The sequence below is a fragment of the Cryptotermes secundus genome, unplaced genomic scaffold, assembly GCF_002891405.2.
Source record: "Cryptotermes secundus unplaced genomic scaffold, Csec_1.0 scaffold989, whole genome shotgun sequence".
Taxonomy (NCBI): domain Eukaryota; kingdom Metazoa; phylum Arthropoda; class Insecta; order Blattodea; family Kalotermitidae; genus Cryptotermes; species Cryptotermes secundus.
In genome coordinates this window covers 370,978-398,664 of record NW_019738982.1, presented here as the reverse complement: position 1 = coordinate 398,664, position 27,687 = coordinate 370,978, and the positions used below count along the sequence as shown (strand labels likewise).

Below are 27,687 nucleotides of genomic sequence, written 5' to 3'. Positions count from 1 at the left end.
TGAAATGCCGGGTGAAAGTACAGTGAACAAAGCAGGCGAAAAAACAGTGCATGTGCGGACTGCAGGAGCAGAAAAGCAGCGGTGTACCGTAATGCTTGGTATCACTGCTGATGGAAACAAACTACCATCATTTGTAATCTTCAAACGCAAAACATTGCCGAAAGAAAAGCTTCCACCGGGAATTTTGGTGAGAGTTCAAGAAAAAAGATGGATGACAGAAGAGCTCTATCTGGATTGGTTGAAATCAGTGTGGTTTCGGCGCCCAGGCGCACTTTTACGTCAGCGGTCAATGTTAGTGGTTGACAGTTTTCGAAGCCATTTAACTGAAAATGTGAAAGTGAAGATGAGGCAGGAGAAAAGTGATATGGTTGTGATACCACGGGGGATGACTGGCATGTTACAACCACTTGACGTGTCAATAAACCGTCCTTTCAAGTCTCATTTGCGGCGCTTTTACCGGAACTGGAGATGCGGTTCCACGGAGATGACGCCGACTAGACGACTGAAGAAACCTTCATTAAGTCAAATGTGTGAGTGGATTGTGGCTGCATGGAACACCATACCAGAAGAAATGGTTTCCAAAAATTTTAAAGTCACATCCATTTCCAACGCAATGGACGGGACTGAAGATGACGCTGTATGGCTGACATCACCTGACAGCGAAACTTCGAGCGAGAGCGACATCGACAGTAACGAGTCAAGTGATGAACAGTAATACGGTTCAATTACCGTGGACCAACTTCAGAAAGTGTCGCATAATTTATTCATGTTTGCAAGCAGAAGGGGGTCACTTTCAGCAGATGTTATAAAGCATGGTGAGTTTGTATTGTCTATTTACAGTATTCTTGTAAATGTGTGCATGTACAGAAACTGATGTAAGAGTATCAGCGACACGACTGCACTCTCGCTAGCGGGGAAGGGCACAGTAGTCGCGGAGAAACGATCCATCCGCTCTACGCTGCTGCCCCGATTTCCTCGATCTTTGAACACCCTGTATTACTAATTATGAATATAATTTTTTTATAATGAAGTGTGATTTCGAATATTTCGAATATAAGCCGCACCCCAGTTTTCCTCTTGAATTTTTGGCAAAAAATGTGCGGCCTATACATGCGTAAATACGGTATTTTGGTATCTTCTGGTGTCTGGTGATATTTTTGTATCATCTGTTGATATTGTGATATCTTCTGGTTTGTAGGGATATCTTAGTTCATGTGGTAGCCATTGTACTTATTGAACCGATTCGCTTGTCAGTGTATGATGCCGACAGTGGCATCGCAGGACCGTGCCTTGTGCCCAGCTCATAGCAGGAATGTTGCCCAGGGACTGAGTGAGCGGTGCTCGCTAGCTGATTCACGTTACTGAGACACGGGCCACGGGATTTTGATATTCTCTTAAATTAAGAATTGCATAATTTGGAAAAGTAATTTGGGCCTCCAGAAGCCCCTCCCCCTAGATATCCAGCACGTACCGTACAAAGACCACCCATTTAATACCATTTAGGGAAACAATCGTTCTTTATTGTGAGAATCGTATGAAACACATACACGTAGGTTATGTCAATGACTTTGTGTCAGTTCGTAAACCGTGGAACAAGCATCTTCAAAATTATACATGAAACAGTTGCACAGAATGTTACAGGGTTATCTGCATCCATATTGTCCGCTTTGCATTCACTTCCTCTTTGTACACAGTGTGTCCAGGTTCTTTTAGGACTGTGTTCGTTAAAAATACAAGACGTGAATTATTTTCAAAATTTCACTCTCTTTAGTCCAAATAGGCAGCTTCTGAATCGATACAAGCTGGAATCGATTGAAAAGTTTTCGAAAACAATCACTGTACTCCTTTTGTGGAATCGCATTTAAAACTGCCGTAGATTCCGTTTGGATGTCCTGGAGGGCGTCGTGACGGTCTCCTTTCATCGCCAACTTAACTTTTGGGAACAATCAGAAATCTGCTGGAGCCAAATCTGGCCAATACGGAGGATGATCAAGGACCGTGATCCCTTTTCTGGTCAAAAATCGCGCACGATCTTCGGTTTGTGGAGTGTGGCATTGTCGTGGAGGACCGACCAGGAACCTAGCTCTCGATATTCAGGTCGAATTCGAAGAATTCTCGCTCACAAACGATTGAGGACTCCGAAATAATAATCAGAATTCACTCTTTGACCTTGTGGTAGAAATTCTTTGTGCATGATTCCTTTGAAATCGAAGAAAACTGTTAACAGTGTCTTCACTCGTCTCTTTTGCATGCCTACTTTCTTTGGTTTCTGCTTCTTTTGGCTCAACCACGCTGCACTCTGCCGCTTTGTGAGAGGTTCATATTGAAGCCACCATGTCACGTCACCAGTAGCAATCGATTTTGTCAATTTTGTGTCACTTTGAGCCGACCGTAACCTGTCTTTAAATGTTCCACTCTTTTTTCATCGCCTGACAGCGCGTGCGGTACAAACCGAGCACAGACCTTCCGTTTGCCCAAATCCTCGGTCAAAATTGATGTGCAGTACTTTTTGGTATTCCCAAAGGCTCCTCGATGAGTCTTGCAGAAACACACCTGTCTGATGCAAGGATTTCGGTCACTTTTTTTTTCACATTTTCTTCAGTGCGACTTGTTCTCGGCTTTGATGCACGTGGAGGGTCTTCAATGTCCTCCCTGCCGTCACGAAATACAGCATACCATCGAAAAATGTTTGAGCAACTCATTTACTACTGTACACACTTTTCATCATTTCGTACGCTTCTCCAGCTGTTTTGCCTAACTTCAAACAAAATTTGATGTTGGCTGTCTGTTCAACGGCCATTTCCCGACGAGCGCCAGAACAGTACTGTTACATTCAAGGTCAGAACACATGATGCAGCGATGCTTGCGCTTTGAAATTATAGACAGCCACAGCTGAAACTTCAAGAATCTTAACGCCACAAATCGCCAACAGATGGCATTGCAGGGCAAAATGTAATAAAAAAAAAAAGTCATAACGGATCCTGGACACACCGTGTGTATCGTGGCAAACCCATAAGGTTTGAATACAGGCAAGGATACAGTTGAGAATGTTGTGTACTCCACTGTGGAGTACGAATAGCGTCGGCAGTTCCGCAATACGGCTATGGAGGCGTCGGTGCGCCCCCCCTCCCAATTGGTGGGGCGCCGTACCCTATTTAGAAGTGAATTTCCATCACAATCAGAAGGGTAAGAGGAGTTACCAGGACACTCGAGAGTGAAGTGTGAATTTTGCTTGTAACCCAGCTGCGGTACGAATACTCACTTGTTCCCCCCAACCGGTTGGTGCCAGTGTGGGCTGTGGACATCCCATGTACAGCCCACGCGTACAGAAAGTTCACCTGAGAGAGCGAGACGGACAGAGAAGAGGTAGTAAGAGGCAGTACAGTTTGGGCCTGCAAGAAACGTTTTTTCTCCGGTTTTGAATGTTCCCAGGCAGTTCTCGTTTGTCATTTTAGAACTGAAGAGATAAAAGGGCTGCGATATGGGTTTTGTTAAGAGGAGAAGAGAGGAGGTGATTAGGCGTAAAACTGATATTACGACCGACGGTCAGTCTTGGTGTCACGCCTCTTCTGGGACCCAAAACCAGATTTCTGTAACACTCAGACAGTTGCGGTTTTGTCGATATAGGGCACCCTCTCTGATGAGAGGACGGATCTGTCATTTGCCACGGTCATAATAATACGAGTCATCTCTATCTGCAGTTTTACATGTAGCCATTCAACATAATCAGGTGTCTAGAGTTCGGTTCCTTTTGATTTCAAATTCTTTACAGTTCTACATGTAACTCTGTCATGTATACGTGTGTGTGTGTGCGCGCGTGTGTGTGTACGCGCGCCCCTAAAATAAATACAAGTCCTCTGTCAGTCTAGAATTGGCACAGCAGAACGTGCCGCAACTCGTGTACTACAACGGCCCCTATCTAAATAATATATAAGAATTAAGCCCGCATCTCACAGGAAACACATTGTGTGTCTCCGCTACAAAGCATAACCGGTTAACGCTGTTTGGGGAAACAGTCGCTGTTTATTGTGAGAACAATACGGAACACATTGTGCTGGCAGAATACGGACTTTCTGGATCATTTCAATACGATGCTGTGCAGCGAGTTCTCAGATCACAATTTCCCTATGACCGCCTTTAACATGAGGTCTGGGTGTTCACTTGGCCCACTCTGCGTCACATAATTCTGCATTCAGCTGATTACTGTGAGCACCGTAACCTTTCAGGCCCAAGATCGCTGCCGTTGGGAAGGATCGATGGCCCTCGCATCTGCTAGAACACAACGGCGCCTCTCTTTGTGTCTCTGGCAGCCGGAGGCAGATCCGCGTTGTTTTTGGTACAGGTGCATCACGTCTTACGAATTGCACTGCTTCTTTGAATGCACTGTTGCGCCAACAGAGTCCTGGATGTAAGTACATCCACATATACACGTATGTAAAGAGGCCTGAGTCCTGCTGTGCTGTCATTAGGTATGTTTGTTAACAGTCAGAATTGCATTTACATGCAAGCAGGACCAGAAGATGGCAGCAAACACACTGTTCTGTGGTAATATATTTTCATGTGTTAGAGGGACTGAGGGTGGGGTTTGGGCCGGCAATCGGATTTATTAGTCACTTAACGGGTCGTAACTACAAGTAACTGTAATAGCGTCGCTACCTCATGGCACAGCCACAATTGAAACTAAGCTCGAGTCTTGAGTCTTATTTTACGACCGACGGCCAATCAGCCAGTCTGTCGTGGAAAAAAGCACCCATGTGGAGCTTACGAGAAGATTTTTTTACTGTTAGACAGTTGCGGGTTTGTTGATGTCTCTGACGACAGGACGTACGTGTCATATACAGTCGCTGCTGGTCCTTACCAGCGCAGAAATTCTCGCGTCCGAGTTCCGTGGGACTCGCGACTATATTTTACTGTCTCAGATTCAAGACTTCGCATTTCGTCGCCTCCTACGACTTGCAGGGCTGCCGTGGAAGTATTCGATCCCGCCTCCACACGGGTTAGTCAAAGTCAAGGTTATATTACGACCAACTGTCTGTCGACACCCATTGGGGCCAGATCTTTTTTACTGTCAGATAATTGCGGGTTTTCTAATGTTGAGTGCTCTCTCTGACGAGAGGACGGATCTGTCGTTTGCCAGAGTCACGGTCAGAAGTAATAAGTTTGTTGTCAGTATGTACAGTTTACATTTTACATGCTATTAATGTATGCATATGTAATATACTCGTATACCAGGCCTCTGCCAGTCCGGGCCAGTACAGCAGATCATGCCCTATCATTAGTAGCTCCTGCTACAACAACAGTGTAGTCACTTGAACGGTCGTATGCTTGACCGCCGCCAAGTTTAAGCCTCTAATATTTCCTTTGTCGGGGTTCGCCTTGTCTAATGTTGCGAACATATGCTTTCGTTATTTTGTACGACTTCTGCTTGTTGCCTGCATAATTTTCTTTCTTAATCATATATGTACGGGAGTTTGAAAGCCATGTGCAAATCGCGAACCCGTGTGCGCGTTGGAAAATTGCAAGTGGTGCGGAGAATTTTGTTTTGCGGGCATCGCAATTTCAGTAGATGTTTGTCTACCGCAGAGTCCCAGGCCGAGCAAGCATAAGTCATGTTACTCCAAATCAGTGCTTTGTGGAGGGTCAATTTAATATTAGTGCTTAATCGCTCACTTTTGAATAGGGAATATATTCTAATAAATGTTTTGGAGTCCTTGGCTTCGATCATTTCTGTGTGTAATTTCTATGTAACCCTCCTATCGAAGATTATACCTAGATATTTTGCACTATTTACAAATTGAATATTTCTTCCATTCAGTGTAAAATGAGACATATGCGGACGACGACTACGAGAGAAGGAGATCCCCTGAGTCTTATCTTGTTTAATTGCAATGTTCCAGGCCTTACGCGAGGCTTCTATTGAGCTGAGACCACGTAGGATTTTTCTGACAACAAAGCCTTACTTGCGATCTGTCGCATACACATCCTGGAACTAAGCTGAAAGTCAAAGTTACATTGTGACTGACGGCCAGTCAGTCAGTAAGTCAGTAAGTCGAGCCCCATCTGGTGCGCATGACCAGATATTTACTACTGTTTGACAGTCACGGTCTTGTTTTTCTCTGGGGCGCCCTCTCTGACGAGAGGATAGGTCTGTCTTTTGTATATGCTGCTGGCCCTTGTCCCTTGGGACTTGCGACCATATTTTACTGTCTCACAGTTGAGACTTCCCTTTTCGTCGCCTTCTACGACTCCAAGTCCAATTCACATTGCGACTAACGGTCAGTCAGTCATTAAGTCTTGGCGTCGAGCCTCATCTTGGGCTCATGACCATATATTTATTACTTTTCGAAAGTTACGGTTTTGTTTCTGTGGGGCGCCCTCAGTGGGGCGTCTGCAGTGTTTACAATAACTCGGAGATGCTGGACTATCTCTTCTGGCGATTACCCCAAGGCTGACTTCCAAGATGGCTCGATCACGTCTGTCTTCTCCGAAGACTATTCCGAGACTGACTGGCTTCGTGTCGAAGCTGGGCTATTTATCCTTGGCCGCTGCTAGGTAACGAACCCTCTGTTATAGCGGTGGAGACGTTTCATTGTTGGCTCCGCGTTTCCTACGCAATAACCCATTGTTATCGCGTTGTCTCTGTGGGAACCTTCGCGTATTCGTCGTAACCGTGGATATTCCTGTTAGAACTACAGTAGAGCAATTGTTGTTTATTATGCAACGGTCTATTCTGGCGTTTCCACAGAAGTGTCTCTTCTGGACTCCAGACACGTTACATTCTGACGAGAAGACGGGTCTGTCTTTTCTATATAATGCTGGTTCTTGCCAGCGCAGTCTTTCTCGGGTCCGAGTCCCTTTGTACTCGCGACCATATTTTACTGTCTCAGATTTGAGACTTCCCTTTTCGTCGCCTCCCACGACTCACAGGGTCACGGTGGAGGCATTCGACCCCGCCTCCGCACGGGTTTCTCTCCTACGACTCGGCAGTGCAGTTCTCTTATAGACCCTCAGCCAGACAACGGGAATACGCCTCGCTTCCTTGTTGCCTAGTCGCCGTGTTTACAGGTGTTGCTGGGCAACGCTATCGAGAGCTGTTTATTGCTGCATAGCAACCGCGGCATCCCCCGCTACGTCACTGTTGCCACCTGCCAAGTGACAGTGGGAAGCGCTGCCACGTCAACTGAATTCTCAAGTCAGTCACGATAAACTAAGCTCTAAACTTTGTCGCGCTTAAACCTTTAGGCACAACCGCGCAGAAAACACCACCTGAAACAGTTCCTCCATTGTTGCTTCTGCTGTAGAGACGTGTTTATCTCGCCGTTGTTTAGCAACGTCGCGGACCACATCTGTTGTTGCGTGTTGATTCGTTGTGGTGGGAACCTATTTGTTTGCGATCGTCACCTAGTAACGGGTTAACATTGTACAGTATTCTTCTTAGCAATGGTAGTTAGTAGTAGTTATGAATAGGACCATGAGATATCATCATACGATTGCTGCTCTGCCATTATGCATCTTTATTATCAGTGAGAATGATAGTACTTATGAATAGGACCTGTAGATGGCAGCAAACATTTGATATTGTCACGTATTTTTTTATCAGTTGTCGTTTGTAGTACTTACGAATAGGACCAGGAGGTGACACATAACATTCTATATTCTGTCATTATCTATCTTTATTGGCAGTCGGAGTTACTAGTACTTACGAATAAGACCAGAAGATGGCAGTAACCTCTTGCTTTAGGAGCAGACAGAGGCCCGTGTAAACAACGAATTGCGATTTCCATATGTTCCCTTATATCGCTTTTCCCCTGAAGCACGCCTAGGGCCTGAGTCCGGCGTGATAATTGAGATTCCCTTGGCCTCCATAACCTTAATCAGCCCATGAAAAGGATTTTTATCTACACGACCGTGGAATGAGTTTCAGACATTCTGAACTTCAGACTTCGTTCCTGTGGGTCTATAAATGCAAGCACCTCCATCGGGAGGAGAGTCCCTGTCGGGGTATAACGGCCTGTTCCCTTCCAGATTGCCACCTGCTGCCGTGTGCCCAGCGACTGGCCGGCTGGTTCCTGGTTCGGGTCATGAACTAGGCGCAACAGTTATATTATTTAATGCACAATTTTTGGCGCATTCGCAACGAAATGTTTAAAAATGTCCACTCCCCCAAAGTGTATGTGTGTGTTTCGTGTGATTGTCACAGTAAACAGCGACTGTTTCCCTAAACAGCATTAAAACCGGTTGGGATTTGTAGCGTTTCTTGTGAGGTTCGAATTGAATTCTTATATATTATTTGAAAGTGTATTTGTGTGTTTCGTACGATTCTCACAATAAACAACGACTGTTTCTCCAAACAGTATTAACCGGTTGGGCTTTGTATCGGGGACGTAATGTGTTTCCTATGAGGTACGCATTGAATTCTTATATATAAGGAGCAGTCAAATAAAATGGGTCACCACGCTTAACTCACACGGCGCGCAAGTTGGTAACACTGGAATATGCTTACGGTACGAACATCTGGTGGGGACTCGGGAAATCACAGTGACAACGTGCCATTGCACACTAGTCGTTTCTTTATTGTGTTGGAAGTAAGGTTAGCGCTACGTGTGGTCATCCAGCATCAGTAATGGTAGCGGGTAAAGAAGAACAGCGAAGCGTAGTGCGCTTTTTTACTGGTGAAGGAGTAGGAGGACGAGAAATTAATCGTCACATGTCTGCTGTTTAGAGGGACGTGTGTCACTGCAAGATGCTGCTCGCCCAGGACAGGCTCATCGTGTCATCACTCCTAATGTTATTACTGTGTTGGGTGGTCACATCGTGGCAAACCCACGGATCACCGGAAGAAATTAGTCTTTTGATGGGAATAAGTCACGGTTCCATACATGCCATTGTGACGAAACACCTGCTGTACTGCAAAATCTGCGCGCAGTGGGTTCCACATCAACTCACGGAGGAACAGAAGACTCAGAGAATGGCTGCACCACTGGGTCACTTGCAACAATACCATGAGGAAGAGTATGCTTTTATGTCCCGTACTGCCACTGGGGACGAAACTTGGTACCACCATTTTGAACCCGAGAGCAAACAGCAGAGCCATCAGTGGAAGCACGTGAATTCTCCCCCACCGAAGAAATCCATAGCCGTACACATAAGTTCCGGTAAAGTGATGATGACGTTCTTCTTGTACTGCAAGGGCCCTCTGCTTGTCGAATTTCTTGAGCATGGGGCCACAATCAGTGCACAGCGCCATGAAGACACTTTGCAGAAACTGAGACGTGCCATAAAGTCAAAACGCCCTGGAATGCTATTGAACGGCGTTATCTTTCTTCATGATAATGCGCGCCCCCACAGTGCCAACTCTGAGCAATACGCTTCAGAAATTGCTTCAACATCCACCGAAGAGCCCATGTCTCTCTCCATGTGATTTTCACATTTTAGGAGACCTGAAGAGACTTTCGTGGACATCGGTTTGCATCGGACGAAGACGTGTGTGGCTGGGTAGATCGGGCCGAAAATTTAAAAAAAATGTACCGTGTTCAGAGAAACAATTCCTGTTCAGGAAAGACTGGCTGTAACACTGCGATTTTTGGCAACTGGAGATTCATACGTCAGTCTGCAATACCGCTTCAAAATATCTAAGCAAACAATCAGCTCCATTATCCCTGAAGTTTGTCGCGCTCTTGTGGAAGCACTGAAGGACTTCAGTGAGGTTAGTGAATACTTGTTATTAACCACTAAATGAAGCAAACAATATGATTTCTTAGTTACTATAGGTTTCTGACGATGGTGTATAACACACTGATATGTTGGGTTTTTGGACTTTATCCATCGTCCTGGTTTTTAAGATAAATAAAAACACGACGTTTCGGAAACTGGATCTGTTTCCGTCATCAGGTGAAGGAGAGTGTCCATTGGTTTGTCCAGTGATTGAGGCTAGCTCTTTCTAACGGACCCAACTGAATAGGTGTTCTCCTTCACCTGAGGACGGAAAGAGATCCAGTTTCCGAAACGTCGTGTTTTTATTTCTTATCTTAAAAACCAGGACGATGGATAAAGTCCAAAAACCCAACATATCAATATGATTTCTTGTTTCTTGGTTACTTTATTTGATATTTCTGAAATAAAACAGAGCTTGCACATTAAAGCAAAACTAAATGTGAAATATTGACTTGTTTCAATAATTTATTTTTGATGCAAGTGTTTCTGCATTAAAGGCACTTGTGTAAAATCGTTACATCAACACATTTATATAAGGTCCTGAATAAGGAAGTCGTCTTCTGAGGCCGTAGCTGGGAAGGAGATTGAGGCGAGGAAACTGCTGAAGGTGTATTCAGGACAGGCTGCTGATTGTTGCTGGGAAAAAACTGCGGGGAAGAAGAAGTCGGGTAGTGGGCATTTGGTGACCCTTTGCAGTAGAGGGCCTGTTCCGTAAGTCGCAGTGTTGTAATTTTTATAAAAACCGCTGCTTTTCCTAAGAAAAATACTCATGATATCGTTCTGGATAGCACAGCGAATAGATTCATCGTGTACCGTCAATTTGCAGGCGACCAAATTTCCAAAGTGTTGGCATTCATCGTGATGCAACGCGTGCACGTCCAGACTGGCACCACTGCAACGCGTGTCGTTCCTTTGATGCGACAGGAAAAGACCGCCAAGTGAGCGAACAGCCCGTTGTGTATCACCGTATCAAGATTTTGCAACGGAGGGATGATACGGGATACCGTCCACACTGATACGATACGGAGATACGCAACAAGTCTGGACTGGGCTTAACAGAACGAGAAACGCAGCGAAGCCGCCTCTGATGTCAGGCGGCCCCCCCCCCCGCAGAGAAATTGCGTCTAACAAAAACTATTGAGACTAGATGGGCTGCATCTGTGGAGATCTCACGTAGTTGCCGGGATGGGGGGCACTGTTGCTGTGTTTCTGGCGTTTGCCCATCCCGACGCCCACACTAGTACCGCCTCTGTCTTTCCATCTACTGCAAATTTTCTGTAAAAGACAGCCGAACGTATTTTCTTTAAATTTAATATTTCAGAGTTGTAGTAAAATTTTTTTCACATTCTAATTTCCGTCCCACTGGGCTGGCCCGGGTTCGATCCAAGGTATTTTTGGTGGACATATTGGCACTGGGATAGGTTATCTCCGATTGCTTCGGTTTCTCCTGCCAGTTCTCATTCTGACAAGTGCTGCATAATCGTCCTACCATCCGACGCCATGTGGTCTCGATACTTACATCGTCGTTAAGTAATATGCATATAAACTATCCGGACAGCAATACCGAACACTCCACATAAAGGCTATGCGCGTGTCTGCGCGCACAACTCGAGCGTTACTCGCTTAATTTTCTTCGGAGCGGAAAATGTTCCGGACAGAAGTTGCAGTGACAAATTAAACACATGGTTTATGTTCAGTACACTTTTCCCACGAGACTTTCGGTCTTAGAGACAATTCAACAGAAACCAATGGGCGCTGTGCTTACATGGAATATTTCTTAACAATTCTAAGGATTGTTACATTTCAGCCTACTTTTCTTGTTTCGAAAAATAAAATAAATGGAGGCTTATGACATCACGTTGCTGTCTGTGTGTCTGTCTGTGTATCCTCCCCCAAGTTCTTCGTTTTCAATGCGGTCCGTATCGTATCGAAGGAATGTAGTTCATTATTTCTTCCCAGAACTTGTTTTTTATTTTTTTCATCGTATGTAATTTAATTGCAATTTAAATATAATTTATACCTTATCGTGTAGTACACGAATGTACATTGGAAATGGATTCTCTTACTTCCGCTTTCCAGTAATATCGTACTTTATAGGATTTTACTTTCTGACACCGGTGGCTATGAAGAGTTCTGTTCTCTGATCTATAACTCCGCGAAGCTGGTTTCTTGCTTGGCTTATTCTTCTACCCAGAAGATGGAGGCGACAAATTCCTCCGAAACGTCGGTTGATTTTCGGCGGAGTACTCGGCTATGTATCCCAGAAGGTAGAACTATTCATAGTGTATTTTATCTAATCATATACATTCCGCCTGATGAGGGTTCACGCTGCCGAAGTACAACGCCGTGAAACAGACTGCACGATTAGTGAGCGCATACTAGGCGGAGTGAAGCATGCATTCTGCTTCGCTGGCCAATCACAGAAGAGTAACTGGGACACGATTTGTGTTCTGTTTCCATACATCGTTCTGTGTTTGAGGCACTTTGCTACAAGTGAGCAGGTCCTTGGTTCGATTCCCGACGAAATCATTGGATATTTCATTTTACCTAAACCTCCCAACCTCAGTGTCCCTGGGGTCGACTCAGCGTCTAACATAAATGAGTACCAGGAATCTTCCCGGTGGTTAATGGCGGCCGGCGCGTAAGGCTGACAACCTCACCACCATTTTTGAGCCTATTATCTAGAAAACGTGGGAGCCTCTACGTCTCACAACCCTATGGGCCCCCAGCTTTACCTTCCGTGTTTGTGTCACCAACTGCACGGAGCACTGTCTGTCTTGAGAGGCCGATACAGGTTCAGCCGCCCACATTCCCAACATTTAATGGAACCCAAAGGTTCGTTGCCGTGTACACAAGAGCCCGCCACTGGTCCCTATCATGAACCAGATGAATCCAGTCCACACCAACATGTCTACTTCTTTGAGATTCATTTTAATACCCTGTAATCTGTGTTTCTGTCTTCCTGGTGGCCTCTTTCCTTCGGGTTTTCTCACCAGCAAACTGTTTGCAGTTCCCATCGTCACGGACTGTAATTCTGTCTTTCGCTGCATAGAGCGGTCCGTGTTCCAGCTTCTCCTCAGACCCTACGGGATATTCGGTACGACCACTAAGAGACTGTTGATTCAAAGCCGTGGATAAAGCTCCTCAGCTTGTAGGGGTGAAACTTTGAAGTGGGTTTCTGCTATTCACCTCCCCCCTCAAGACGTGTGTCACTCTACGCACCGGAAGATATATGGCCGGCTTAAGGCTGGGATTCCGCGCGCGGAAGTTTCTTGCAACACGTCACTTCCGTTGCGGCAGGCCTTTACTTCAGTGGCAATTACTTGTGTTCCCTGGGCCCTGTTCCTACTGAGCCGGGCTTCTTATATCTTATCATGGAGCTGTACCGCCGAGTGGAGCTCTGTAAGCTACTGACGTCACGGTAAAGCCCCGCCGTGAGACGCACGGTCGCCGGAATGAAACTGCAATTGGTAGCTCAGTCGGTATAGTGACCAGGTTACGTGTTATACGTCCGAGTCTGGGCGTGATATTTTTCTGCACAGCGTCCAGACCGGATCTGGGGCCCACCCAGCCTGCTCTCCAATTGGTACCGGTGACTCTCCTCGGGCGTAAAAGGGCCGGGGCGTGAAGCTGGCCATCTAGTGCCAAGATTGAGAATGCACCTCCCCTCAACAATACGTCTTCATGGCGTGGTGCCTAATCAAGCACGGGCACAATTTAACTTATTCTGACAACAGTGCCGGTATCTTCTGAGGTGTGACGCCGTGTGACGCCGTCCAATAGCTCAGCGATGTTTCGAAGTAGCGTACTGCGTCTGTCTTCATGGTCGAATATGAGATAAGCATGTAACTAGGAGCAAGTTCGTACACGGCGCTGTGGGCCAGGAGACAGGAAGCCCCAGTCCCCGTCCGTTGAACTTCTACTGCTAACTGACGATATCCTCAGTATAGCGCAACATGGTAGTTTAAGAATGATTGGACAGGATTGGCAAGGAGCGGTCATGATCCAGTTTGAGTTGCTATCCGTGCGTTTGCCTGGAAGTGCTGGGGATAAAAACGAAACATTTCATTCAGGATAACAGCGCAGGAACTGCATAGTTCTTATTAGCGTCCATTTGTCTATAATGCATCTAAATTGCAACACTTTTTATTTTACCCTTCAATACACTCTCTAACACTACATGTTTCGGCCTCAAACGGCAATCTTCAGGTGTCTTTCCTACAGATATTCAATTAAGATTGCATCGAAATTGTGTCGAAACTGCTGCACTGTTCCAGTTCATTTTAAAAACTACACGCTGTAGTCTTCTTTTTAATTAAAATGAGATAAAATTCTTTTATAATTTGTTACTTATTGTTTTGCTTCACTCAGGGTGTCGTCATTTCCGTAAAATATGTTTTCCTTGGCAGCTCNTGGTTTGTGTTTCCTCCTCAACGTGTGGTGTTGTCTTTACTAGTGCCGATGTGGTGTAATTGTTCCTGTATTTATGTGTTCTGGTTGTGAGGAGTGGGGAAAGATGGGGGGGTATAATGTTTTGTTGTGTAATTTTGTATAGTATTTCAAATATAGGGTTATGTGTTTCAATGTTAGCGTCACTCAGACGTAATCTTCTTCACTAGTTTTGTAAATATGGTATTTCTCCAGTGTATTTAGACGTTTTCCTTTTCCCCCCGTTGTTATGGTTTCCATGGTGTCTGTTATTGTGCCGTACCTGTGTCCGGTATTCAGTATATGAGTTGAATATCCTGAATTACTATTGTTACTTTTTATGTCGTGAATGTGTTCTTTATATCTGGTTTTGAATGTTCGCCCTGTTTGTCCGACATATTTTAATGGGCAGTCTAAACATTTCCTTTGATAGATTCCACTTTTATTATATTTATCCATTTGTGGTTTTGGGTTTAGTATATTTTGTATTGTGTTTTGCGTGCGGAAAGCTACTTTTATTTTCGTATCTCGAAAAAGTTTTGTCATTTTTCTTACTTCCTTTCCGCTCTACGTAAAGGCTATCCACTTTGTTTTTTTGTTGCTGGAGTTTTCATGTGTGTTTTGTTTTTGTTTCTTCTGGGGGGGGGGTATGTTGCTAGATAATTTTATGTTGTATTCATTATTGTATAATATATTTTGAATTGTGTTCATTTCTATGTCTTTTGCTTTTCTCGTTATTGGGTATGTATATAACCGATTTATTAAATAGTTTATGCCTGATCGTTTGTGTTCATGTGGGTGGCATGAACCGTTTGTTATTATAATGTCAGTTTGTGTAGGTTTCCGATATATTGCAAATTCAAGGTTGTTGTCATTTCTATGTATTACTAGATCTAGGAAACTGATAGACTGAGACTCTTCTTTCTCCATAGTAAAATTATAGTTGGTTGTGCCTTGTTGAACTCATTAAGTGTGTGATCAATATTTGTTTATTTTGATCATATACTCGTATTATCAATATGTCACCAACGTATCTAGAATATGCAATTATTTGCTGCTTTATTAGGATGGGATATATGTTGTATGTATGTTTCTGCCAGTATTGATGATGTTGGTGCTCCCATTGCTAGTCCGTCTGTTTGTTTGTAATATTCTTGGTCAAATTGGAAATAATTTTGTTCTATTATTGTACTTAACATTTTCATGATTTCTTTTTGTATATTTGTTTCAGTTCCTAGATTTTCTAGTGTTTTATTTATTATGTTTTAATGGCCATTTTCGGTATGTCTGTGTACATATTCTCCATATGAAATGAACAAAGTTTCATGTTCTTGTTGAGCGCGATGTCTTTTAGGTCTGTCTTAAGATGTATAGAATTACGAACATTATATGTATTTGGTAATTGTACGTAATTGTTTAATATTTTGCTAGTTGTTTAGCCAATTCGTAAGCGGGGCATTTTCCCAGTTGATTATAGGTCTAATAGGTGTGTTTTGTTTATGTAGTTTTATTGTAGCAAGTAAGTTCGGGGCTATGGGATTCATGTTTGTGTATCTCCATCTGTGTTCTTTTTGTATGGTGTTATTACAATGTTTTAGTGTTTGTTTTACGATTTTTGGTATTCTTGGGTTGTATCGTTTTTATCTTTGAAACTGGTTATCTTTTATGAAATTTTTACTTTGTGTTTGTATTCATCTGAAACTCTCGTCAGAGTCAGTGAGTCAGTCCGTCTTGTTTTCAAGCCAAATCTGGGATTCATGACCGGTTATTAGGTACTGTTGGGTTTGTCGATGTGGGGCGGCCTCTCTGACGAGAGGAGAGGTCTGTCATTTTCGTTGTCTTAGTCTGCCCCTGTCAGTCCAGGATCGGAAAAGCAGATCATGCCTATCTTAAGTAGGTCACGTTACAACAGCAGCGTAGTCACTTGAACGGTCGTAAGCTAGATTTCCTCTGTCTGGCTTCGTCTTGTTCTATACCGCAAACGTGTCTATTCCCATGATTTTGTATGATTTCAGCTTGCTGCCAGCACAAGTTTGTTGTATAATCGTATACATAAGGAAGGTTGAAAACCGTGTGCAAATCGCGGACCGGTGTGCGCCTTGGAAAGCTTCCAGTGGTGCGAGAACCTTGCTCTGTAGGCGCTGGAGTTCTAGGAGCTAGTTGTGTGCCGCTGATTCCCAGGCGATGCAAACGTAAGTCACTACAGCGAAACTGTCGCCCAAGTCGGTTCGGTATATGAACCTCGACAGTGGCCGGCCTTGTCGACCCACGATAGGGTGAGAAGCTCCAGTATATCTCGACTGGACAGGGAGAGAGGTTCGGGCGTGTCCTTTACATGCTAGCTCTTCGAACTGCATCCCCCTGACTCGAAGCTTCCACATCTGGGAACAAGTTACAATTTGTCCCCAGATGTAGACAGATATACCGCTAAACGCACAGTGATGTAGCGACGTCAGAGATTCGAACTCGGGTCCTCCAAAGAGCCACTTACTTGACCGGTTACAGGGATTTGGAAGGAAACCGTGTTGGCCTGATAGTGGTGCTGTCCTGGCATTTACCTCAAGGGACAGGTAAACCGTGAAGATCCTCGGCGAGGGTATCGGGTGTTCCGGGCCGGGACCCGAACAGAGGATCTCCCCGAATACAAGCCCACAGCGTCACTTGTAACGGATGTGGACACTGGTGCCAGGCAGGTCTTTATTGCACTGCAATACGCAATTCCTGCGGCCTGTTTAAGGGATCAGAAAACAGACAACTTGCTTTGCTTTTCTGACTTCGAGGATGAAATTGAATCGACTCCGTTGTTCTGAGCCCAGATTATCGGTTCCCCCACCTCTCCTAGCAATCCTGCTGCTTGATAAATGTGATGACGGTGACTGTGGACAGACAGACGTGCCTGTTCTTCGCGTCTGCTACATGATTGAAAACCCGACGCTGCAATTCACAGACACGCGACTCTTACTTCAGGGATTGAAAAGCTCTCTTCATCCACACTCTCAGGATTATGTTCCTCGGAAACGTCGGTTGAATCCCAGATATAATTCTGATATCTTCCGATGGGAGAACGTCAAATCCAACAGTACAAAGCTACCACGAACCCTTTAAAACTCAGTGGTAACTGTATGTACCACCTGCTTTTGCGCATTTATGTGTCTGGCAGGAAGAACTGTCACAGCATACAGCAGACGAGAGGCAGGAAGGCAAGTGCATGACGGCCAACTTGCAGAATTTGAACACTGACAAGGGCAACGTAAAGAAAGTGTGTGATGAATGTCACATTGTTAAGGCAAAACATGTACTGATGCAGTGTGTTTCTTGTGAGGTATAAAATGAATTCATTGATTCAGGGAACTTATTCACCGCCTTATGTTCCGACAGAACACAGCATGTCTCCCACAGATGGCGCTAACGGTAGTGGGTGTTGTCACAGCATGTCTCCCACAGATGGCGCTAACGGTAGGTGGGTGTTGTCACAGCATGTCTCCCACAGATGGCGCTAACGGTAGGTGGGTGTTGTCACAGCATGTCTCCCACAGATGGCGCTAACGGTAGTGGGTGTTGTCACAGCATGTCTCCCACAGATGGCGCTAACGGTAGGTGGGTGTTGTCACAGCATGTCTCCCACAGATGGCGCTAACGGTAGGTGGGTGTTGTCACAGCATGTCTCCCACAGATGGCGCTAACGGTAGTGGGTGTTGTCACAGCATGTCTCCCACAGATGGCGCTAACGGTAGGTGGGTGTTGTCACAGCATGTCTCCCACAGATGGCGCTAACGGTAGGTGGGTGTTGTCACAGCATGTCTCCCACAGATGGCGCTAACGGTAGTGGGTGTTGTCACAGCATGTCTCCCACAGATGGCGCTAACGGTAGGTGGGTGTTGTCACAGCATGTCTCCCACAGATGGCGCTAACGGTAGGTGGGTGTTGTCACAGCATGTCTCCCACAGATGGCGCTAACGGTAGTGGGTGTTGTCACAGCATGTCTCCCACAGATGGCGCTAACGGTAGGTGGGTGTTGTACGAGTAAAGCACGTAAATTTTCGGTTTTCGTCTAATTCGTCTCAGGGTTGGGTTTCAGTTTAATTGCGTGGGTCTATTTTCGACTGCCTTTTTCTTAATTATAGGTGTTCGTAGAGATTTCCACAATTGTTATTGTAAATTGTCTCATTAACCTCGCCGACACGTCTTGATCCTCCGTCCTTATGTACACGTATTTGACTGTTTTCCTTTTTCTCGTGTCTCGAAGCAAACGCTGAGATGGTTCCCAGTTGATATAATACTGCGTACTTCTCATACAGCCCATCATAGGTAATCGGCTCACAGATGGCGGTGGGGTTGTCAGCCTTAGACGCCGGCCGCCCTATACCGCTAGGAAGATTCCTGGTACTCATTTCTGTTAGAGGCTGAGTCAACCTCAGCACCAGAATGCGGCTGGAAGGATTAGGTCAATCGAAAAGTCCAGTGACATCGGGAATCGAACCCGCGACCTTCCGGTGTGCAGCATTGTGCTTCAACCAACTACGCCACCGCGTACCCCCATAATTACGTCAGTAAACTTTAATTTTTCAATCTGCATGTTATCCCCTGTTTCAAGTTTTACTGTCTCGCTATTGTTAATATAGAGGGAAGAGCGGACACCTCGAGCTGCCGGTAGTATTGACTGGAACTACAGATTATTTTTGTACACTATTTAAAAGGAGAATTACATCTCCATTTTGTTCGTTAAGTGATCACGTTGCCCTGAATGGAAATATCCACGGTAACGTCTTCCTGCTCCCACAGCGTCGCAATGCTTTGCGTCACTTCCCCACCGTCTCACATATCATTATGTGTTTCACGAAAGAAACAGATGGGGAGGGTGGCCAAGTAAAGAGCGATGTGTTGAATGTCGCAGGAAGAAAGGGATGTATAAATGGCTGAAGATGATAACGTCACGTGACAGATGGAGAGGACAGGTTACAGTGATGGCTCGCACCGTGTTGTGCAGTGGCTGGCAATCAGAAAGTACAGCGACTGACGTTTTAACCAGGAAGGGGGGATATATATGTATAGGACGTTTTTCAGAAGCAGGAAAACTGACAGAGTGTCACGGACTGCAGGTTGCCCTTGGAGCTTTTGTTGTGTACGTGGCAAGCGGTCTGCGTGGTTTGTTAGCGAGGGGGGGCCCGCTGCGTCAGGGATTTGCGCGGGCCACATTGCATGCTTTATCGGTAACGTAATTCAAGTTCTATGTATTATCCTTGTATATAACATATATATAACTAGTTTTGTAAGCGTCTTATTTATTACTGTCATTACGTAGTTTCGGGTTACCATGGCAACGAGTTATCGAACGTCAACACGTTACATGAACGGAAGTTATATAGTGAGTAAGCAGTGTATTGTTTCGTTGTATTGTCTCTGCTATGTGAGTGAGTACTCATATAGTGGTGTGGATGAAGCTGTCCACTCAGTTGTATGTAGTGCCCAGGACAAGAAAGGCGGAGGTATACCTCCACTCCCAGTGTCACCGAGCTCTGTGTAGAAGTGCTTGCTGCATTACAGAAACTGCTTCTGGATATTTATTAGTGCTGGCATGATATCCACCATCTAGCTAATATCATTATGCTGTGTTCGCCGCTCCTGTTTGCACATTCCAGCACGTTGCTTGTTCAGATGTTTCGCGCAGTGCTGCGCACACCCGCTGCAGGCTTCACCCCCCCCCCGCCAAATGGGTGCTGGGCCGTAAGTCCACTATAAAAACCACCTTGTCCACCAGACTTCTCGTCCAATCCTCGATATCACGAATCCCCACCTTATAATTCTCGGTTGCTAACTCGCGCATTCTGCTGCAAGTATTGTCACACCTGACTTCCAATTCTCAATGGCGAGCCTTTCCTTCAGAGTATGAAAATCGTCAAAATAGTATTTGAAAATTCAGTCCGTACCTCACAGGAAACGCATCACATCTCCGCTACAAAGCCCAAACGGTTAACGCTGTTTGGGGAAACAGTCGCTATTTATTGTGAGAACGATACGGAACACACAAATACACATCCAAATAATATATAAGAATTCAGTCCGTACCTCACAGGAAACACATTACGTCTCCGCTACAAAGCCCAATCGGTTAATGCTGTTTAGGGGAACAGTCGCTGTTTATTGTGAGAACCATACGGAGCACTCAAATACACTGCAGATAGAATTAATATTTTTAGTGTGTCAAAGCAGGTAGTAGATGTAACCACTATGATGTAAGTGATTTGGAGTTCAGGTTTATACCACAAATTATTTTGTTCGTTAGTTCACCCAGAACAGCTCTGATGTGTCAGAGGGATAAGTCGCGTTGCTGTGACATTCCTTCATGTGTTTCGTTCGGTTTTATCTTTAGACTGGACGGTGCTTTTCGCCTGTACATACAGGTATTGAGGAGAAGAGCTGGGAGCGCAGTACGCAGACTAGAATATTCCATTCAATTATTCTACTCGTTTTCTGACCAATTCTTTCAATCGGAATGTTAAAAGACACGTTAGTTCAATCCCACGTCATGTCCGTATCAACTGTTGCGATGTGTGAACGTTATCAGGACGAGATGAGCCACTGCGCCTGCTCTGACAATGTTATCATATTCTGAGAATCGCTCGCTCTAACGTTTTTCAACATATCCCACTTTCAGCGTTCCGTTCCTGCATCACTTGAGCGCTAGGCATCGGGGGCACTCCCTGAAGGTTTACATGGTGGGGGGGGGGGGGCATAATATTTGCATACAAATTTATGTCTAATCCGTTGAAGAATATATTTACCGCGGTTACTTAATAAGCGCCACTTAATACAGAATGGAAGAATACATTTTTAAAACAATGTTGATTTTTGTTTTGACACTTGTTTCAAATTTAAATTTCTCCAAAACAGAACTGAGTGTGGAGAGGCGCATGTGTCTGCCAGTTCCCATGTTTGGAAATGCAAATGTCTATTCTGTGTGGTAACGCTGTGTATTCTGACAGGTGGATACCGACGTTTCGGAGGAACATATTGGCTTCGTGTGCAGTTCTTTATGATCTCCCGCTCCGCTTCCCATAATTTCAAATCCGATTTTAAAACAAGATTTCCAACCATTGATGCCGAAGGTTTATTACCGCATTCACAAGAGTTCGCCACTGATTTCTATCCAGAGCCAGATGAATCCTGTCCGCACCCTCCCACACTCTGTCTGTAAGATTCATTTTAATATCGACCTACTTGTCTCCTTCCTTTCAACATTTAATGTCGAATTATATAGCCATTTCTCTCCTCTGATGCATACTATATGCAATCCCCATCTCATCCTCCATGATTTAACGAACCTGGTCATAGTCGATGAAGAGCAAAAATAATTAAGCTCTTGACTATGCCATTTTCTGCACCCTCCAGGAACTTCCTCCCCTTAAGTCCGACCATTCTCCTCACCACCCTGTTATCAACCACCCTCAGTGTATGTTCGTCCCTTAATGTGAACAACCAAGTTTCACACCCATACAAAACTATAAACATAATTATGAAACCAGTTTCAAGCCTTACGGAAACAGAAAATCCCCTGTTAACTTTTATGTATTTTAGGAAAATGTGGACTTGAGCAGTTAGCATAGGTACAGCCACATTGACTGTTGCTGCAGGTGCAGTCAGAATTAGCGTAGGTACAGCCACACTGACTGTTGCTGCAGGTGCAGTCAGAATTAGCGTAGATACAGCCACACTGACTGTTGCTGCAGGTGCAGTCAGAATTAGCGTAGGTACAGCCACACTGACTTGCTGTAGGTGCAGTCAGAATTAGCGTAGATACAGCCACACTGACTGTTGCTGCAGGTGCAGTCAGAATTACCGTAGATACAGCCACACTGACTGTTGCTGCAGGTGCAGTCAGAATTACCGTAGATACAGTCACACTGACTGTTGCTAACAGGTGCAACCAGAATTAGCGTAGGTACGATAACACTGAACGTTGCTGCAGGTGCAACCAGAATTCGCGTATATACAGCCACACTGACTGTTGCTGCAGGTGCAGTCAGAATTAGCGTAGATACAGCCACACTGACTGTTGCTGCAGGTGCAGTCAGAATTACCGTAGATACAGTCACACTGACTGTTGCTGCAGGTGCAGTCAGAATTACCGTAGATACAGTCACACTGACTGTTGCTGCAGGTGCAGTCAGAATTACCGTAGATACAGTCACACTGACTGTTGCTGCAGGTGCAGTCAGAATTACCGTAGATACAGTCACACTGACTGTTGCTGCAGGTGCAGTCAGAATTACCGTAGATACAGTCACACTGACTGTTGCTGCAGGTGCAGTCAGAATTACCGTAGATACAGTCACACTGACTGTTGCTGCAGGTGCAGTCAGAATTACCGTAGATACAGTCACACTGACTGTTGCTGCAGGTGCAGTCAGAATTACCGTAGATACAGTCACACTGACTGTTGCTGCAGGTGCAGTCAGAATTACCGTAGATACAGTCACACTGACTGTTGCTGCAGGTGCAGTCAGAATTACCGTAGATACAGTCACACTGACTGTTGCTGCAGGTGCAGTCAGAATTACCGTAGATACAGTCACACTGACTGTTGCTGCAGGTGCAGTCAGAATTACCGTAGATACAGTCACACTGACTGTTGCTGCAGGTGCAGTCAGAATTACCGTAGATACAGTCACACTGACTGTTGCTGCAGGTGCAGTCAGAATTACCGTAGATACAGTCACACTGACTGTTGCTGCAGGTGCAGTCAGAATTACCGTAGATACAGTCACACTGACTGTTGCTGCAGGTGCAGTCAGAATTACCGTAGATACAGTCACACTGACTGTTGCTGCAGGTGCAGTCAGAATTACCGTAGATACAGTCACACTGACTGTTGCTGCATGTGCAGCCAAAATTAATGTAGATAAGTCACACTGACCGTTGTTGCAGGTGCAATCAGAATTAGCGTAGATACAGCCACACTGACTGTTGCTGCAGGTGCAACCAGAATTAGCGTAGATAGTCACACTGGTTGTTGCTGCATGTGCAGCCAAAATTAATGTAGATAAGTCACACTGACCGTTGTTGCAGGTGCAATCAGAATTAGCGTAGATACAGTCACATTGACTCTTGCTGCAGGTGCAGTCAGAATCAGCGTAGGTATGGTCACACTGACTGTTGCTGCATGTGCAATCAGAATTACCGTAGATACAGTCACACAGACTGTTGCTGCAGGTGAACCAGAATTGGTATGAAGGGTCTTGTAACTGAGGGTTCGCTCCTGAAGTATGAAGTTGTTCCTCTTCTTCAAGGCTCTAACCTTACAAAGGAAACTTGCAGTTGCCACCTTTTTCTGAAAGTGCCCGCCCCATGTGGCGGCAGGAGGCTGATGGGCTGAAGTCAGAAGTAAGTGTAATTGGGTTTGGTCGGCGAGAGTCGAGCGCTCTGAGCGGTTTGTCTCTGGCCTGTTCTCCGAGTGAGCCGAAACTCTGACTGGGCGCCGTCTGGTGGTACTAGAATCTTCTTGCGCATTCGTGAACCTGCTTTTGGGGGCGGAGCTCTGTTTGAGAAGAGTGTTGTCTTTCGGCTTGTGACTGTGCGGTTCGGAGAGATCACGGCGTTTCGTAGAAACTTATCAACTCCACCTTCAGCATCGAAGAGTAAGCCAAGCAATAAACCAGCCTCTTTGCAGTTAGACCCTAAAATCGAGCAGTGTGTTCAAAAAATTTAATTAAGTTTTGTAGTCTTATTAGATGTGACGTGTAGTGTGGCAGAAAGATACCAGCTGTCTCCATCTTCAAGGTAGAAAAGTAGGCCACGACTGTAGAGGTATAACGAGAGGAATCGGAACTGGATCTGCGAGCGAACCAATAGGAGACGATAGGCTCTAAAGGAGGCGGAACCAAGAATTTGAACTTCCTATCAGGCTGCATGGCGTCACATCCCAGAATACACCGACGTTGAATTTAAAATGTCTCAGTGGCATAGTTATGGAGTCGGTATGGGGGTATGATTCATGGACTGCCGGACAAGTCCACAGGCACCTCTCAGCATCCTGGACAGTCACTTGATTAGTGAATTACTGACGTCACTGGTTTACTTTCCCTTCTGTGTTGTCGAGATAACATGTTGTATATTTCATTTTTTGTATTGACCGATTTTTATGAAAATTAATATGAACGTTATGCCATTGCAACTCATACAAACTCTTTACGTATTTATTTTCTTCAGTCATTAGCTGGTGAACTTGTGAGGTGTTAATGTTATTCATGTCCCTTAATACAGAGTGGTCATACAGTGGATGTCTGACATATGTGAAATAACAATATAGCGTCGGTGCGAAACTTTGAGGAGGTTATGTCTGACAAATTCAATAGAAGAAATGTGTACTTACAAAGTTATTGACAAAATAAAATCTACTACTACTACTGATGATGATAATAAGAGAGTTGCTGAAATAGACATATTTGCACTAGGCAAATGGATCCTGTGAGCCCTGTTGGAAGTCCACGTTGCAGGTCACGTCTGTTCAGTCGGCTCGTTGTATTCCCGCGTGACGAGCCGTCGGAGTTGTACGATAATTAAATTTATGAACGATGTCCGACTTAACGTGCAGAGGCAAGGGAAACATCGCGCCCGTTGAACATTCAGTGGGATTCTCCCATCATTTGTTATATAAGCTTCTTTACTGTTAAGTTCTTCTGCTTTCTCCTGTATTTCTTTCCAGTCATACGTGTTATCGAACGATACGTCGAGGCCGACGTTTAATCCTCATCTCCCACAACTGACACGCACAAATAGCCGATCATAAACCGCCCTTTTTACATAATATACTACACTTCACATATTTACATCGCAATATTAGTGTACACAAAATAGACACGATACACTGGAACGATAAACTGCTCCGCTATTGCTGTTGCTCGTGTGCGACCTGCATAAGACGTTTGTGCAAAGTGTTAACAATCGACGATTCGTTGCTATGGTAATTCGAAACTGTGTAATGCCGAAATTCTTTATGACTGCAGTCAATTAAATTAAATTAAATATTTAAAACCACAGCAGTAACTGTGTATGTACCTGCGGAAACTTCAGGTTTTTCGCACCCAGTGTGTTTGTTTGCGGTAGGTTGATGATGCAAGCGGAACATCTGCGCTAGTCTCAGTCGAGGTCGCCTTGCAACCTACGTTTCGACTTCTCTGCACTACAGCCGTGCCGAAGAAGTTGCCGCTGCGGACGGCTCCGCCGTCCAGCCCATAGGTACAGAACTAGAAGTGCGGATTGCTCAGTCGGTCTAATGATTGGACTACGGACTAGATGTAAGATGAAGGTTCTATTCCTGGCATGGGGCAAGGTACTTTTGTCTTCAGCACAGGGCTGAGACCAGCTCTGGGGCCACCGAATTTCCTACCCGACGGTTACCAGGGGCCGTTTTCCCTGGGGTAAAACGTTGGGGGCGTGAAACTCATCACACACATTCATCTTATCCAGAGGATAAGAATGCATGGCGTTATGCCTCCATACGTGTTCAGGGTGTGGTGCTTAATTAAACACAGAGCTGGGCACAGGCAGCAGTTAGAATGACCAGTCCGACGTGGTCTAATGTTCGAATCCCGTCTGAGGTGACGGTGCTTGTGTCCATTGTTTGACTCGTTTCCTTGTCGCCATTTGATAGATGGAAATGGATACAAGAACCACGGACTTGTGTCGGGTACCATACTGCACGGCGTCATAACCGAGAAACTCCACAATATAGCAGTTCATATAGCATGTGAGCGTCTAAAGCTCGTGGTGATGTCCGGCCATGGAGGAATAAGCAGTCGCGCCGCGACGCGCGGCCACAGCGACGCAGTGTAAGCAGAACACACACATCTGGGCGGACAGCTTAGCCCTTTGAATGAAGGAGGTGAGAGAATAAGAGTAGAAGAATAGGAGAGAGGGAAAGTCGTGATGAAAGTGACAGACACTTCATAATTTTGCTTGGGAGCAGAAAGAGGACCATTTCGTTACAAGGTTCCCAGGATTCGCCCGTTCATCCTTCTGATAGGGGCAGCGTGAAAGTGAAGCCGTGGCTTTCTGTCAGGGGCTGCGGGAGCTGCGGAATTTGGAAAGGGAATTTACAGCAGAGAGGTTTGTTTCTGACGAATTCAAACTGGGAGGGCTCAATGAGACGCACGCAGTAGTAACTGGGAACCATATGAATGTCTTTAAGTCTGAAGTTCATTCAAAATACATTTCGAAATTAAGTTCATGCCTCACAGGACGCGGACAGCTGTGTCCGCTTCATTGTAAGGATCAGACGGATGGCGTCACCACAATGTAGGCACAGTCTTCACGGAATAGACGTGTAATGTGACGTAATGAGAAGACTGTCGTCTCCCGCACGTGACAAGCCGTGTGCTGGCATGGAGACGATCATCACTTGGTAACGGAATCTGCTTTTACGGCGAGGCAGCAGCGGTCCAGTTGTGGTCCTCACGCTCTCACCCATGCTGCTGCGTTCAGAAACCGGCTCAAATTTCGGGCACGAGTTCCACATCATCATCATCAGTAATCTGTCAGACGACAGGTCCACAGTCTCTTCCAAAACAGTTCCTCCACTTAATGCGATCTAGAGCTTTCTCCTTCAGATGATAGTATCCTCTTCTGTCCCCAAGGTCATCCAGCATTTTCTTACGTCTTCTTCCTCGTCTTCTTGTCACTTCTATCCGCCCATCTATCTTTCCTTCAGTAACTTCTTTTAGAAGGCAGTTTCTGCGTAAAACATGACCAATCCAATTAGCCTTCCGTTTTCTTATTTCGTGTAGGATATTCCTCTGCTCACTGACTCTAATTAACACTTCTTCATTTCTCACATAATCGGTCCAACTGATCTTCTCCATCCTTCTCCAACACCACATTTCAAAACTTTCCAGATGTTTGTGATCTACTGCCCTAAGTGTCCATGTTTCAGCCCCATACAGAGCTATGCTCCAAATGTAGCATTTCACTAGTTTCTTCCTCAAATTTAAGTCCAATTTGCTGGTAAAAAGATTCTTCTTCTTGCTAAATGCAGCTTTTGCCATGGCAATCCTGGATTTAATTTCACTAGTACACCTTCCATCATCTGTTAACAAGCTACCCAAATATTTAAAACATTTCACATTCTCCAGTTGTTTTTGGTCTATCTTTATTGTGACTGGGGTTGGTTGTCTCGAAATTTTCATTACTTTTGTTTTCTCCACATTCATTTCCATGCCATAGCACCTTCCAATTTCAATTAGTCTATCAATCATGCCCTGTAGCACAGTTTCTTCCTTAGCCATTAACACAAGGTCATCTGCATATTTCACAGTTTGAATAATTTGCCCTCCTACTTTGAAGTGTCGGAGCCCATCCAGAGCTTCCTTGGTAAGGCATTCGCTGTACAAGTTGAACAGAATTGGTGATAAACAGCATCCTTGTCGAGCTCCTCTTCCAATCTGCACACTTCCTGTCTCCCCTCTGTCCAGTCGTACTCTAACTTTCTGATCCATGTACAATTTGCTGATCAATCTTCTTTCACGCCAATCGATACCTGTTTCTTTTAGG

General features: G+C 45.1%; 1 protein-coding gene across 1 annotated transcript in view; it reads left to right on the top strand.

The window, feature by feature from the left end:
- Positions 1–1,260: 1,260 nt before the first annotated feature.
- LOC111871533 overlaps positions 1,261–27,687 on the top strand; it is a 136,919-nt gene continuing 110,492 nt past the window's right edge. Inside the window, exons 1-9 of the mRNA XM_023864701.1 lie at positions 1,261–1,337; positions 4,227–4,408; positions 10,287–10,425; positions 10,541–10,652; positions 17,303–17,459; positions 21,774–21,890; positions 22,061–22,972; positions 23,209–23,366; positions 26,165–26,247. Of these exons, the coding sequence (XP_023720469.1) occupies positions 1,261–1,337; positions 4,227–4,408; positions 10,287–10,425; positions 10,541–10,652; positions 17,303–17,459; positions 21,774–21,890; positions 22,061–22,972; positions 23,209–23,366; positions 26,165–26,247 (1,937 nt within the window). The remainder of the gene's footprint in view (positions 1,338–4,226; positions 4,409–10,286; positions 10,426–10,540; positions 10,653–17,302; positions 17,460–21,773; positions 21,891–22,060; positions 22,973–23,208; positions 23,367–26,164; positions 26,248–27,687) is intronic.